The sequence below is a fragment of the Telopea speciosissima genome, unplaced genomic scaffold (assembly GCF_018873765.1).
Source record: "Telopea speciosissima isolate NSW1024214 ecotype Mountain lineage unplaced genomic scaffold, Tspe_v1 Tspe_v1.0110, whole genome shotgun sequence".
NCBI lineage: Eukaryota > Viridiplantae > Streptophyta > Magnoliopsida > Proteales > Proteaceae > Telopea > Telopea speciosissima.
In genome coordinates, this window is record NW_025317446.1 from 44,189 (window position 1) to 60,525 (window position 16,337).

The 16,337-nt window shown below is 37.7% G+C and overlaps 1 protein-coding gene across 1 annotated transcript in view; it reads right to left on the reverse strand.

Annotated features, from left to right (window-relative positions):
- LOC122647662 (kinesin-like protein KIN-14B) overlaps window positions 1-16,337 on the reverse strand; it is a 62,399-nt gene that overhangs the window by 7,347 nt on the left and 38,715 nt on the right. The window contains exons 6-11 of the mRNA XM_043841020.1: window positions 11,714-11,905; window positions 11,390-11,605; window positions 10,493-10,843; window positions 8,720-8,818; window positions 6,471-6,611; window positions 6,233-6,391 (exon numbers count right to left, since the gene is read on the reverse strand). Of these exons, the coding sequence (XP_043696955.1) occupies window positions 6,233-6,391; window positions 6,471-6,611; window positions 8,720-8,818; window positions 10,493-10,843; window positions 11,390-11,605; window positions 11,714-11,905 (1,158 nt within the window). The remainder of the gene's footprint in view (window positions 1-6,232; window positions 6,392-6,470; window positions 6,612-8,719; window positions 8,819-10,492; window positions 10,844-11,389; window positions 11,606-11,713; window positions 11,906-16,337) is intronic.

Sequence of the window (16,337 nt, forward strand, 5' to 3'; positions counted from 1 at the left end):
GTCCTAATTCTACTGTGAGTTGTTAGTCTTAGTTTCAGTTTGAGTTGTTAGTTCTAGTTCTAGTTCTTTTTCTATTGTAACTTGGAATCCTATCATGATTTGGAATTCCTAATCTGATTAGGAGTTCCCCTTTCTATTGTAATTTGAGATTATAAATACAAGCATTATGAGGGAGACTGATTAGTTTAACAGTTCTCTCCTCTTCCTCATCTTCTTCTCTTTCTCTCTTCTTCCTCCATTCTCAGTTCTGGTTTTCTTCATCTATACTTTCAGATGAAGGACTTGGGAGTTCTCAAGTATTTTCTTGGTATTGAGGTTTTGCGAAGCAAGAAAGGTATTAGCCTATCTCAAAGGAAATATGTTCTTGACCTTCTGACTGACACTGGAATGCTTGCTTCTAAACCAGCAGATACTCCCATGGATCCCCATCAGAAACTTGGGTCCATTAAGGGTGAGGATTTTTCAGATGTTCATCGATATAGAAGATTAGTTGGCAAACTCATTTACCTTAGAGTCACTCGTCCAGATATATCATTTGTTGTTGGGGTTATTAGTCAATATATGCAGTGTCCAAAGAAAATTCATTGGGATGTTGTTTGCTGTGTATTGCGCTATCTTAAGAGTGCTCTGGTAAAGGTCTTATTTATCGACCTAATCGAAATGCTAATTTGGTTGGGTTTTCTGATGCTGATTGGGCAGGTGTTGATGGTGATAGGAGTTCTACTACTGGCTTTTGTACCTTCGTGGGTGGTAAATTGGTCACATGAAAAAGCAAGAAACAAACAATTGTTGCTCGATCAAATGCTGAAGCTGAATATCGAGCAATGGCACATACTACAACTGAATTGATGTGGGTAAAATCCTTGCTCCAAGAATTGGGATTTTCCATCACTCGGCCTGTGCAAATGTTTTGTGATAATCAAGCCGCCATCTATATTGCAAGCAATCCTGTATTTCATGAAAGGACCAAGCACATTGAGGTTGATTGTCACTTTGTTCGGGATGCTGTTATGAAGAAGTTAATTGCTACTCCTTTTGTCTCTACTACCAATCAACTTGGTGATATGTTTACAAAGGCTCTATTTGGACCTGCTTTTCATCGAAATTGTACCAAGCTGGGTCTAGGTGATTTGTAAGCTCCAGCTTGAGGGGGAGTACTGAAGTATTGTTCACGTGATACTGTTCACGTGAACAGTGAATTGGTTGATATGCGTATCTTCTATTTTCCTAGTCCTAGTTGGAGTCCTAGTTTCTAATTATGTCAAGTCCTAATTCTACTATGAGTTGTTAGTCTTAGTTTCAGTTTGAGTTGTTAGTTCTAGTTCTAGTTCTTTTCCTATTGTAACTTGGAATCCTATTATGATTAGGAATTCCTAATCTGATTAGGAGTTCCCCTTTCTATTGTAATTTGAGATTATAAATACAAGCATTATGAAGGAGACTGATTAATATAACAGTTCTGTCCTCTTCCTCATCTTCTTCTCTTTCTCTCTTCTTCCTCCATTCTCGGTTCTGGTTTTCTTCATCTATACTCTGTCATAGAGGTGATTGTGTTACTTGGCTGCGGAATTCTTCGGGCTCCTTCAGTTCCAAAGCCGCTTGGGATCATATCCGCTCTCGCAACCCTCTAGCCCCTTGGAGGAATCTAGTCTGGTTCAAGTACCACATCCCCCGCCATTGCTTTACAACATGGAGAGTTTTTTCAGATTGTCTTCCAACGCAGTCCTTCCTTCGGCACCTTCATATTGCGGTCTCCCCAAGCTGTGATCTTTGTTTGAAATGCGGATGAGGATTCAAACCATCTTTTCTTTGTTAGTCCTTTCTCTTCCTCTATATGGAAAGACATCCTCGCTAAATGCTGGCCAAGAAACCATAGGATTCTTCCTTTTGACAGAGAATGCGTTTGGGTTGATAGACTTTAAGTGGCCACTCCCTTTGTGACGCGGTCGGAAAGCTGGCTTTTTGTGCTGTCATCAATCATATTTGGATGGAACGCAACCTCAGGAAATGGACGACCAAATCCCGCTCTCTTCAACAGATTTAGGATTCCATTTTCTTTGAGATTAAAGCTAAACTTAGCTCGTCTCCCCCCTCCACTTGTATTGATACCCCAAGGAACAGGCTCATTGTTGTTTCCTGGGGGCTTACCTCTATCTCTCTTCAGGCTTCTGACTCCTCTCTCTGAGTCTTTGCCTTTTTTATATTTTCCTCTTATTCTTCTCCCCTCCTAATTTGAGGGCTGCTGTATTTCTCTCTTTGGTAATGGATTTTTTATTCACCCAAAAAAAAAAAAAATATATATATATATATATATATATATATAATATAATAAATAATGAATAATATAATACATACTATATTATTATATTATATCTAATATTGTATAGTATATAATATAAAAAGGAAGTTTTCTTTATATATTATAAATAATATAATACGTAATATATTATTATATTATATATAAAATATTGTATATATTATACAATATTCACTTGTGCTGGTCAAAGACGAGGTACCGTGGATGAACTTAGCCCTTATTTGTTTGCGTTTATCATGGATGAATTAATCAAGAACATCCAAGATGAGGTACCGTGGTCTATGCTCTTCGCCGATGACATTGTTTTGGTGGATGAGACAAAAGCATGGATTAACGCTAAGTTAGAGTTGTGGAGATCGACTTTGGAAACAAGAGGCTTCAAGATTAGTAGATCAAAGACGGAATATATGATGTGTAACTTTAGTCACACTATGATGGATGATGACGTGGTAAAATTGAGGAGCGTGAGATACTGCCAAGTGACTATTTCAGATATCTGGGGTCTATCATACACAAAGAAGGTGACATAGATGATGATATCCATGGTTCAAAATCTCGCGATATATCACCAATATTTCGGTATATTTCGGATATCTTGACACTGCCGAGACGAGATGACCAAACGAAATGAAAAAAGTCCAAATTTTGGTATGTTTCGTGAAATTTCGGTATATTACTTAAACAATGTGTATGTAACTATTTATACATCAGGGTCCCCGACCGTATACTGTCAATCAAGGGTGCAAACCCAAAACACTACTTTGAGTTCATTTTTTTGTAATATGAAGGTTTTAATGTGTTTATTTAGCTTGAATAGGGGTGTATATGAAGTATTAGGCCTTAATATGGCCAAAAACCCACCGAAATGAACTGCCGAAATATGGCAGAAAAAATACCATATTTCGGCGAAATTTCGGTAAATTTTGGATATTTCAAAAATCTTTACCTACCCGAAATGGTGAGACGAGACGAGATCTTGAACTATGATATCTCACAAAGAATTAAAGTAGGATGGATGAAGTGGAGAGGTGCGACCGGAGTTCTATGTGACCAACACATTCCTTTAAAGCTTAAAGGAAAGTTCTACATGACTGTTGTCTGCCTGGTTATGATGTATGGGGCGGAATGTTGGGCAGTTAAGAAGTGCCATATAGCGAAGCTATGTGTTGCAGAGATGAGGATGTTAAGATGGATGTGCGGATCACCCCGATCAGAGACAAGCTCCAAGAATGTCGCCTGAGGTGGTTTGGCCATGTACAACGGAGGCCTGGGGATGCCCCAGTAAGGAGAAGTGATCTGACGCCGATTGAAGGAGCTAAAAGAGCTAGGGGCAGGCCTAAAATGACCATAGGTGAGGTTGTGAAGAATGACATGCATAGTCTGGGTCTTGTACCAAGTATGACCTCGGATAGAGCCTATTGGAAGGCAAGGATCCATGTTATCGACACCATGTAGCTGAGATTTTCCTGAATTTCTGGGTTATCCTCTTTCCTCTTACTTTCATCTTTCAGTTTCCATTACTTACTTTTCTTATCCAATTTCTTTTAAGTTTCTCTTACTTTCCTTTGTTTTGAAAGGATCCATGTAGCCGACCCCATTTAGTTGGGATAAGGCTGTGTTGTTGTTGCATTCACTTGTGCAGCTAGCGGAGAGTTTGGCGTTTGTGTTTTGGCTCTGGGAGGTGTTCCCTTTCTCTTCTACAGTTAGGTTGCCAACTATGGTCTCATTCTTTCCTTCCATATATAATATATACAATATTTTTATATATAATATATTAGGTAATGTAGTCCTAGAATAGGAGATAATCCTACTAGGAGCCAGATAAAAGCAAGGTCTGGACAAGCCTGCTGTTTGGGGCTGATTAGGGGCTGTTTTAGGGCAAAATTAGGGTTTAGGATGGGAATTTGGGAATGGGGTTTATAGGGTATTAATGGGCAGGTCTAGGGGGTCAATATAGTATAAAAAAGTTAGGGTTTGGATGAGTTTTGAAATTCTGCAATTCTGGACAGAATTGAGTTGCAGGTTTTGGGCTTTAATGGAGTTAGGGTTTATGGGATTCAAACCAAAAATAAAGGGGATCAATTGGGTAAAAGGATTAGAGGATTAGAAGAAGAATTTTGGCGTCAAACTTACTGAAGATTCCACTGGCAGCAAGCTTCGATAGTTGTGAAGGATAAAGCCACCTTCGAATTTGAAGAAGATCCTCCCAGCTGTCACGGCGTAAGGAGTCAACCGGATTCCACCAGTCCCTTTTCACCTTGATAGAACCACAAGGATGCACACTCACAAGGAGCACAGGAGCAGCAACAATGGCAGCCAACAAGCAAAAGCTTTTTCATTAATCAAATTCGTGTTCCCGGCTTTGCCCCCTTACAACCTTATATAAAAGACTCAAAAATAGACTTCTACTCTAAAAAGGAAAGGCCTAACCCAATCCCTAACCTATTAGATAACTTAAACTGATTAGGAAACTAAAATAGACTCAAAATAGAGTCCTATTGACTTAAAAACAACTTAAGCTACTTAAAATAAAGAAGATTCCCTACTAGCCAATAGGATATGAGAACCTCTTAGCCAATAGGATCACTTCACTTAAATTAGATCAATTGAACCAATTGGATGCAACCAATTCTAAACCGGTTCAATCTAAAAATAGGAAAATAAACTAAGTATTGGGCTAATCCCGTATGCAACCTATATGCCCCTAGTTTAGGCTCATTAAAGTGGCCTAATACATAAAAAACCCTTGGGAACAAAGGCCCAACATGTATATAACCCAACCCTAGGCCTATTTCTAAAGAAATAAGCCCTATTTGGTGATCATTCTGCATCATTAGGTATATATTATATCTAATATAATACAATAACAACCATAACCTTATCCCAACTAAATGGGGTCGGCTACATGAATCCGAAGAGGCTATGACCGTAAAAGAAATAAGAGAGGTAAAAAGAAGTAAAAGGAAGAAGAATAGAAAATAAGTAAAGGAAAAATTCAAAGCAGCATCCCAGGAACATTCCCTTACAAGGGGTCGGCTACACGGGTCCTTGTCCTCCAAACAACTCTATCTGCGGTCATACTATAATATATCTAATATTATATAATAAATAATATAACAAAAAAGACCTTTGTTATATATATTATGGAAAAGAGGACGTCACATGGTCGAGCACCGCACGCTGCCCCGATGCCCAGACATAGGGGCACTCAAAATGACCGCCACACCCCTAGTCATTTCCATCTTTCTAGGGTGGTGCGGCGGTCATTATACGCACCCCTTATGTTTAGGCATAAGGGTGGCGTGTGTTGCGCGACCGGGTGGCATTCTTTCTTCCAAATATTATATTATAAATTCTGAATAATATAATACTTATATTATTATTATTATAATATATATAATATATAAAATAGTATATTAACATAGGGAGGAAGATGGGTGACGGGGGAATCCCTTCACCCACCAATTAAAATTATTTACCCATAGGTAGTTACCAAACGGTTTCTCATTTTATACTCTATTATGTCTAATGGTTACCAAACGATTTTCATTTTCTGATAAAAAATGGTTTTCATTATTATACACCAGCTGTTTTAAATGCTAAACTCCAGTGCAATCATTTACAAAAACATTGAAGAGAAGCCAGTATCCCAGACAATAAGGATTTTGAGATCCATGAATCTGTATCCAATGAGCTATTAATAACCCAATAGCCACATTGTGAGAGAATATTATAAAGCAAAATAATTTCCACTTCCCAAAATTTCATTTATTGTTTATTCTTGATAAATCTCTGGACAATAAACATACCATTGCATGGTTGCATATCTTCCTCATCAACCAGTTGTACTTAGGATATAAAGAATTACTTGGAATAAAAACATCTCTAATTGCGAATACAAGATTTGAGGCATACCTCAACCATACTATGAGCATTAGCAATTTGTCTCTGGACACAAGGATGATCAATCTCAAGAAGAGAAGGCATCTGTCCTGCAAGATCATCTAGAGAAGCAAGTAGGGCCTTCTTCTTACTTTTGGTTAGTGAGTTTACAGAGGCCTGTCTGATTATGTCCTGTTTATAAAATTGACTTATAAGAAAAACAATCCCCACTTCAAGTAAATAAAAAATTCAACTGAAGTAAAGTAAAAACCTTGACTCCTTTTAATATGCCACCAAGGGATATCAGAGATGCCAGCCGTGCATCTTCCACTGCAGTGGAAGGATTTTGAATAGGCGAACCACCTTGTCCTACCATTAGTAAAGCTGCATCATTTCGTATTTGTTCCAGAATCTGGTGATAGAAATATTGTCAGCAAACCAAATATATCATTCACAGTTACATATGATAGGGTATTTAGAAACATGTTACAAGGCTTACACTTTGCATTCATATTAGATGATATACAACTTACAAGGCTCAGACTTTACATTGGTTGACAGATTTTTTTAGATTTCTTTGAACTTCACGTGCAGGAGTAAGAATCAAATCATCCACATCAAAAAAATTTGGGAACTAGACATTTCAATGTACCAGTGACAACCGTGAAATATTGGGCATTTCTCCCAACACAGGATGTTCAGCAGGCTGGACACAGTCCTCTGCCCTTCATCATTGATATGAGTCTACTTTGGGCCAGCTATCAGGTCACACCCTTCGATTGTATAGCCTAAACTAGTACCTAAATTTTGCAACCTCAAGAATCACCCATGGTCAATGAGATTAATAGATTTGTCAACAGATTTACGTTTACTAGGATTTATTTCAATTGAATTAAATCAATAAATAAGTATTTCATTCCAATTGGAAGTATTAAAATAACCCCCTCAGGACAGAAATGAAACCATAAAAAAACAGCCTTTTCATCTCAGACAAACCCCACCTAACCGAGCTTCTATAGTACAGTCCTGTACAGGTTTCCAAAGAGCTAGCGTGCCTTTCCTCACGCCCTTGGTGCACCCATCATGAAGGATAAAGATAAAGCAAAACAACGTTCTTTTTTTTGGTGGTGGGGGGGGGGGGGGGTTGGGGGAGGGGGAGAGTGAGACAAGAGATCCACCACCCAAACAAGGAACAGAAGTCCAAAAGCAGAGAAAGGCAACGAAAAATCAACACCCTTTCCCTCCCCCTAGAGCACCAACTCCCAACCCCTAAAAGAAGCCTGACACCCAAACAAAACAAACACATAAAACCACCTCCATCCTCCACCACTAGACATACTAACTCCTAATAAAAAGGGGAAAAAATACTGCATCCTAGAAGGAAATATCAACAGAGCTTCAAATACAAGAAACAAAGGAGTTAGTTGCTGAAAAGCATTGGCACTCCTGGCATTTTCCCTTCGGCAAGAACATTCTGCTGCCACTGTATTACAAACTTCTTTTGTATAGAAGACCAAGGTAAATTTTGGTTTTTTTTTGTACTCCCAGTTTTTTAATCAGTTTTCATACATATCAGATTCCTTTCTCTGGTTTTATCTGCAATAGATTCGTTTATTGGAACCACGTTGCTGATCTGCAGGTCAATCCCTTAGAGTACACCAATTAAATCATCAGAGAAAGTGACTTCTTGATAACACATGGTTTGTCACTTCCAATTCAGAACCCAGTTAAAATTCAATGATTCTCGACATTAATTTGATCAGGTTCTGGAACTTCACTGTATAATCTAATTGTCTTCCAGAACTACTAAATTCTGTTCTTTACTCAATTTGACTTCAATTATATTACTTTGAAATTAAACCCTATAATTATCCCACCGCTTTACAAATCTTTCATCCAAAACCATCTCCAAATACAATATCCCATAGGACCCTAATTCGATAGCCTTAATCATAAACCTAGTCCTCTAACAGAGAAACCCCAAGAATCTGAAAGCTTTATACTTAATATTTCTCAAGTGAGTTGATTTCCCTCAATGAGGTCTTGCATCAGTCTATTGAAGAATATATTGACCATATCACAAATTCAATGCATGTGAAAACAAGTTCTTGGCTACAGACTATTTACCTAGGATTTAGATACCAAGTACAACATGAGAGAGCTCAAAATTCTCATGTGATGTAAATGGAATCGGGTCGTCAAGATGGCTTTCTGTACTCCTATTTATCATATTTAGTGGGAAAGCAACAAGCATAGATGGTCTACTACATCTCGAACCTTTAGACTAGACTTAATCAGCTTAGTGCTTCTGACTCAGATTGTGATAAGAACCGCCAGATTGTTTCTTCTTGGGGTCTTCAGATTAGGCTACTTTAAGTAGTTTATTTTTTTTCCCTTAAATTTTATTCACCCAAAAGAAAATATCCTCATGTGATGTAAAGAAGTATATCAACTTTCTCCAGTGGAAGAATAGATAAGTTGGCAGTTTTACATATATGATTGATGAACATAAATTGATACCTTTCTTCTCTTATGATCAACAGACTCAAGTGCAGTACGAAGCTTAGCTACTTGTGCAGAGTCTTCTGCTTCTTCTGTTGCCAAGGTACCAGCAATATCCTAGTAAAAGACCAAAGTAGGTATCAAGAATATGGACTCTAAAACATTGAACTATACAAATACAGAAAAAAGAAAACAATACATGCTTATTTCAAATGAATCACTTGAAAAGTCAAAACTGAAAACTTGTCAATATCACAATGATATTTGGAAGTTCACCAATCTGAAGACGTGTGTGCAACTATACTTAAGAGAACTGTAAAAAGTACAACTCAAGCTCCAATTCAAACATTACCAAAATTGGAACTCTCAAGGAGGTCAAATATCCATTATGACTGAATAAGATCTTCATGTCAATAAAAACTAAATAATAGTAGAAAACATAATGATCACTTGAAAGTGATTAATGAATCGAATATCTAATTGCCACAGTGATACTGGTAAAAAATTTGAAGGAAAAAAAAAAAAGGAGAGGGGGGGGGGGGGAGAGGAAGGAGTGTGGAAATAGGAAGAGAAAATGGGTGACAAACTAAAGAATGATGTGACTTATTTGACAGCACTAAGGAATTACATACATGATATAAAATCAATTGCAAATACTTAAAAATTAAGAAGTTTTGTATGTCCCCAGCCTATCACACTTGAGTTTTAATTTGATTGCAAATTTTAAAAATTATGAAATTGCTTTTGTCACCAGTCTATTACTCCTTTCTTTTATTGTGGTTTGCCCAGTTTTGGTACCATGTGGAGTTTTCTGGGCATCATATCAGCACCAGTAATCCACGGAAAACTTGTGTAGCTATAGTATAACTCAACTCAGCCTTATCCCAACTATAAGGAGCCAGCTATATGGATCCTCTTTTACCAATCAACTCTATATTGTGTAGCTATAGTACAGAAGCTAAAGCACCAATCAACTCTATATACTTGTTTTAACTGCTAAGTTGTTATTTTAAGACTTCACCCCAAGTACAGAGAGACAATGATCAGACATGAAATAAGCACAAACATACAATATCAGAGTTGAAAAATAATTAGGAAAAAAAAGCAACAAATTTAAAAATGCAGTACAGATAGCAGTTAAACTCAAGAAATTATTCAAGAAACATATTTCTTCAGAATTTATAATGCAGGAGACACAAATAAGGCAAAACAACAAACTATAGAAAAATGTTTCCAGTATTGTGCAAGACAAGACAGTTGGAACCAAATATTTAATAGCAATAGAATATCTATAGTGCTAGCATATCTTACAGGAAAAAAATCATAAGAAAAAGGGTTGACAATAATGGCCATGTTTGGTATAACTATCAAACTTTGGAGTGGTACTCCTGGAATGCAGTTCTATTATTCATACAAGTGTCTCACAGTAAATGAAAATTACTATATAAATAGAACAAGGAAGTGACTCGTAGGAAAATATTTTGCTCAAGAAAAACCACCACTAAAGATCCCTAACCTAAAAATCATAAAGAATCAAATTTGTGCCAAACACAATTCTAGTCATAATCACCTCAAATAATAAAAAACCCTCATATCAGTATATCACTCCAAGGAAGTGATACTGAATAACACCACAGCATCTCATGATGACACACAAAAGCACCACTCACAGAAAAGAGTGCTCCGCAAAATTTAATTGAGGGAAGTCAAAGAAGAGTTTGGACTCAGAAGGAAGATCTGAAAGTCTAGAAGAGTAGCTTTGAGAAGCTAGGTTTCAGCTATACCAAGTACCTTCAAGTGCTGTAATTGAGAAGTATAAACCCGCTTGGCATACTCGGACAGAAGTTGTCCTAGAGCATCAGTATTGGGTGGCAATGCTGCACCAAGACCAGCCATCCAACCATCCATAATGGCTGTTGAAAGAAGCTCCAGCTGTCCAGTTGTTCCCCCTATGGCCTCACTGCCAGTAACAGAAAGAAACTCAAAGTTCTCTGCCAGCCAAGATCTAATTTGGCGTTGCAGCTCACCGGCTGGAGTATGAACAAAGAGAGCTGCAAGAGCCTTGTTCCCAATTGCAAAAGTTTTGGCTTCTTCCGTTAGCTCCCTTAACTTTCCACCAGTAATATGCTGCTTCCATGCCTCCTGCCCATGCTCAATAATCTCATATAATAAATAACGAGATCCAATTTATTACAAGAGAAACTGGTACAATTTCCCAATGACAATATAAGCGGTACACAACAGTGTTCTAACATGAAAGCAGCAACAGTAACTAATACAAATGATAAGGTCAACAAAAAAAAACTGTGTGTAGTGAGCATAACATGCTTTAGTTAGTGATCATTTCTTGGAAAATGAGTAAATACACTTAGGAATCTCAACCAATAATTCCTTCCCTGCCTCCATCAAGAAATAGAGCTGACTAATCCTAAGGCAAAGGGTTGAGAAACTCAACGCCACTATTCCTGAACAACTTGGAGCCGGGCCTTCTTTTCGCACTATACGGATACGAAAATAATGGGAAAAATGGGATTCAATTGTCAACTGCTCCCATCGGAAATAGGATTGACTACAGATTCGAGCCATAGCACATGGTTTCATAAAATCTGTACGATTTTCCTTATCTAAATCGAGCAGGTTTTACATGAAGAACATTTTGCTCTTACAATAAAAGTTTGAGGTAGGTACCTGATCAATTCCTCGGAGCTTCAAAACAACCGATGAGAGCTTAGACTTCTTTTCTTGCTTTATATTTACTTTAAATCCATGAAAGTGCTCATCAACCAGAGAGCTCCTTGTGATGGAATCATAAGGTACTGGAGACCTACCAGGACTATTGCCCCGACTGGAGCTTCTACTGCGACCAGTATTAGACTTCTCTAAGAAGCGTTCAACTGGAGAAACCTGTCAGTTAAAAGGAAGTAAGCAGTGTAACCTTCTCATCTCTACAAAATATGCAGGTGATGGCATATATTTTAAACAATAGAAATACAGAGTTTAAAGTCTAATTACCTTGATGGATTGCAGCTCGGGTGATCTAGCAATCAAAGATCTTATATATAGAATTCTAACACGAGAAACAAGCATTGTATCCATTACCCTCCTTGGCTCCATCTTCCGGAAAAATGAAAATATAGCATCTCTGATTTCAGCAAGTATTTCATGCTCTCTTGCAGCCCCTGCTTTGATGACTGCAGCCAAGACCTGTAATACAGCAATGTAGCAGTTTTTTCTTCAGCCTTGATTGCAAATAATAGGCATATAGATAAAACCTCCACTAATTTTTTTTGTCATAACAACTGAATGTTGGATGGATTCGTAATCTTTAAGAAAATTGCCTATGAACTCGTCAAGTCGTCATTGTTTCTTTTAAAGGGAATCTCAATTAAATAATTTCACTTTGAGGGTAAAATGAAATGGTGAACTCATGGGTAGTCCCATCATAATGCAGGGCCGGTTAAAATTTGGAAATTGGGACACGTTTTAGTATTAGCGTGGGTCAGGACTTAGTTTTTGGATTTTATTGTTGTAATGGGCTGAAATATAAAGCCCAAAAGTGGGGTTTTAAGGGGGTGCCTGAAAATTATGATTTTATTTGTGGGTCTCATGTCTAGAGTCCTTATCTTAGCTATCCAAGAGTCCTATTGTTAGTTATTTTGGCTAGTAAGAGTTTTATTAATTTGGTTATTTATTTAGCGTAAGAGAGTGTTAAGAATTCCTTCTAAGCATAGTTGCTACGCCACCTAGGCAAACCAAGATGGTGGGGGGGGGGGACTAAGGCGACACCAACAAGATGCCAAAAAAAAAGTGGCAAGGACCCCTAGGCAGCCGCCTTGATATGTATGCTTATAAGAGTCAATTTAAGAACGTTTACAGATTATAAATATGTAAATTTGTAACCACCCCTCCTACGGTTTGGAATTTGAAAGGATTGTTTTGGTTTGTCTGGTAACTGCGTTGTGGGATGTATTCGCTCTTCTCTTGGTTTTGTAAGGGATCTCTTCTCTCTTCCTAATTTCTTCTCTCCATCCCAATCCCACAGTAATTCTCTCATTATTTCTTTCCTTTCTTATCTATCCTTTCATTAATTCTCCCATTATTTCTCTCTTATATCACCCTCCATAGTAAGAAGATTTTCCCTTTCTTTTTTTCCTTCTAAACTTAATGGGGTCGGCTACAATAGTTGTCACGGCGTCACGGCGATCCAAGTCGGTGGAGGGGTGTCATGTCGATATATCGACATGTCGCTCGCCATGGCGAGCATGTCAACCATGTTTTATTTTTTATTTTCTTTATTTTTAATGTTTTAATAGATGTATACTCAAGCCATGTTTTATTTTTTCTCTATTGTTTCTCAAGTTTTAAGAAGAAAATTCAGAAATCAAAGAAGAAATCGAAGAGGGAAAGAAGACAGGAAGAAGAAATCGAAGAGGGAAAGAGAGACAGGAAGAAGAAATCAAAGAGGGACGCTGGCGTAGGTCGCCATGCAACCTTCTCCAGCGCCATGGATCCAAACAAAACAAAGTAGGGAAAGATGGGGAACAGAGGGATGAGAAAATGAAAGAGAACAGAAAAATGGAAAATGACAAATGAAAGATTAAAGAGGGATATTTGTCCTCCAATAGGTTCTATCCGAGGTCATACTTGATTCAAGACCTAGACAATGCATGTCCTTCCTCAAAACTTCTCCCATGGTCATTTTAGGCCTGCCCCTAGCTCTTTTAGCACTTTCAACTAGATCATATCACTCCTCCTTACTGGGGGCGTCCCTAGGCCTCCGTTGAACATGACCATACCACCTCAAATGACTCTCTTGGAACTTTTCATTGATCGGGGCAACCCCCAAGTCAGCTCTAAAACGTTCATTCCTTACTTTATCCTTCCTAGTTTTTCCGCACATCCATCTTAGCATCCTCATCTCTGCTACACATAGCTTCTCATTATGGCACTTCTTAACTGCCCAACATTCTGCCCCATACATCATAGCCGGTTGTACAACAGCCCTATAGAACTTTCCTTTAAGCTTTAAAGGAATATGTCATCCATATAGGACTCCAAACACATTTCTCCAATCCATCCATCCCACTTTAATTCTTTGTGAAACATCATCCTCTATGTCACCTTCTATATTTATGATTGACCCCAGATATCTAAAATAGTCATTTTGTGGTATTATATACTCCGTCTTCGTTTTACTAATCTTAAAGCCACTTGTTTCCAAGGTACATATCAAAATATGGGCATCTCTCTTTCTTCAATTCGCACCATGTCAGTATCAATAATAGAATGATTAAAATTACACATCATATACTCCGTCTTCATTCTACTAATCTTAAAGCCTCTTGTTTCCAAGGTAGATCTCCATAGCTCTAACTTAGTGTTAATCCCTGCTTTTGTCTCATCCACCAAAACGATATCATCGGCAAAGAGCACACACCACTAATCCCTGCTTTCTCTCTTTACAATGAGCATCACAGTGCATGAGGCTTCCACTACTGCAAGATTTGGGGGGGGCAAATGTACGCAGCCTTACCCCAGCTTCACGGAGAGGTTGTTTCCATGTTTTGAATAGGGATGTAAATGGATAACCGAAATCCGAATCCGCATCCGTATCCGTTTAGGGACATTCGTATTCGTTTAAAGATATCCGGAAAAAAATCCGAATACTCCGATAAAAATCCGTCCCAAAAAAAATCCGAATACTTAATAATAAAAAATTAAGTAAATAATGATTTTGAGGGTTTTTTAACACTCAACATGTTCTAGAATATGATGAAAAAAGAATCATGATCTAAGAGATATGGATTGAGAGTGAATTGTATCCAGTAGGGGGAGGAAGGTCCGAGTTACACAAGGTAGAGATGTAAACGAATGATCGAAAATCCAAATCCGATCCGCATCCGAATCCATTTAGAGGTATCCGTATTCGGCTAAGGAATATCCATATCCAATCCGAATCCGATCCATTTACATCCCTAGTTTTGACAGCAACCTGATGGTTGTAATAGCGCAACTTCTATTTCTCACTTTAGTAGGCTTTATTCTCTCTCCTTTATGTTTATTGCTGTGTTTTTTGATGAATGTGCTTATATTATATCCTATGCTTTGTTTATTATATCAATATTAGCATACTTATAGCATATTGCATTGATATGGCTTCTATGTTGCAGCATAACTATATATAATTATCATTGCTATATTACATGTGGTCATATACTGCACACCTAGGGCACCTAAATGACGCCTAGGTGGGCACCTTGTCAGCACATCAAACGATTCCTAGTCGCCTTTGACAACCATGGTACTAAATCTCGTTTCGTTTCGGTGTTTCGGTCTGACCGAAATTTCCGAGATACCGAAATTTCGTCGAAATCTCGGTCGAAATATGGTATTTTTCTGTGGGTGTAAAATGCCAAAAATGTCCGAGATTTCCGAAATTTTCAAAACGAGATGACCGAAATTACCGAGATTTCCGAAATTTCCGAAACGAGATGATCGAAATTTCATCGAAATTTCCGAAATTTCCGAAATATTCGAAATATTGCATTTTTTCATTTCAGACTTGCGTTTCGTTTCGGACAGGTCAAGATACTCGAAATATTCGATATCTCGACCGAAATTTCGCGAGTTTTAGTACTATGTTGACAACTATGATGCAGAATGTCATAAGAGTGCTTAAAGTAACAGACTATGACAATTTTATTTATTCAAATGATTAGCAATACTTTGTTTGAGGTTCTAAACTAATTTTGGGTTGGAGTAATATTTAGGAGTTGAAAAAAATAAAGCAACACAGTGCACGATGCTCCCGCTACAACAGGGTCTGGGAGGGGCAAATGTACGCAGCCTTCCCCCTGCTACAGAAGAGAAGCTGTTTCCAAGTTTTGAACCCATAACCAACAGGTTGCAATAGCACAACTTAAACGTTGTGCCAAGGCTTGCCAACTTAGGAGTTGAAACAAAGTACAATATTTTTTCCAGTTTTCTTACACTAGAAGTTGATGAAACAAACATTGCATTTATCAACCAGGTAATGAAATCCATACATGCAATTTGAAGAGTACTTCAACCTTTTTTAAATTCACGTCTCATTTCTTCACAAACCTTTTCTTATTGAAGATTGGGTATTGAAGTATGAAATTGGATACAGATAATTTTTATGACAGACTTCTACTCCATGCCAATGGCTTTGAATAAGTTGAATGGAGAAACAAACTCCACGTGGCTGACCCCATTTAATTGGTATAAGGCTTAGCTGAGTTGAGTTCTACTTCTTCATGCCAACAGTGGATCGAATAAGATAAGAACAAAATCTTTTTTTTTTTCAAATTTAGTCATTATATGATTTTTAAATGAGCAAGAATGTAGTAGCTATAAACAGTATAAAGAATTGGTTAAAGTTTCATTTGGACGGCAAATCCCCTTAAAATATGCACCAGAAATACAATTCAGAAATGGCAGAAAAAAATTCCGACGATAGTGTAGACATCTTTTTATTATGGGTAGTTTACACATACCACCCCTAAGGTTTGACGAAAGGATGATTTTACCCCCCAGTTTTGGAAAATTCTGCGTACCCCCCCCCCCGAGGTTTGCAAACGGTAACAAATAAGCCCATTCCGTCAGTTCATGACTA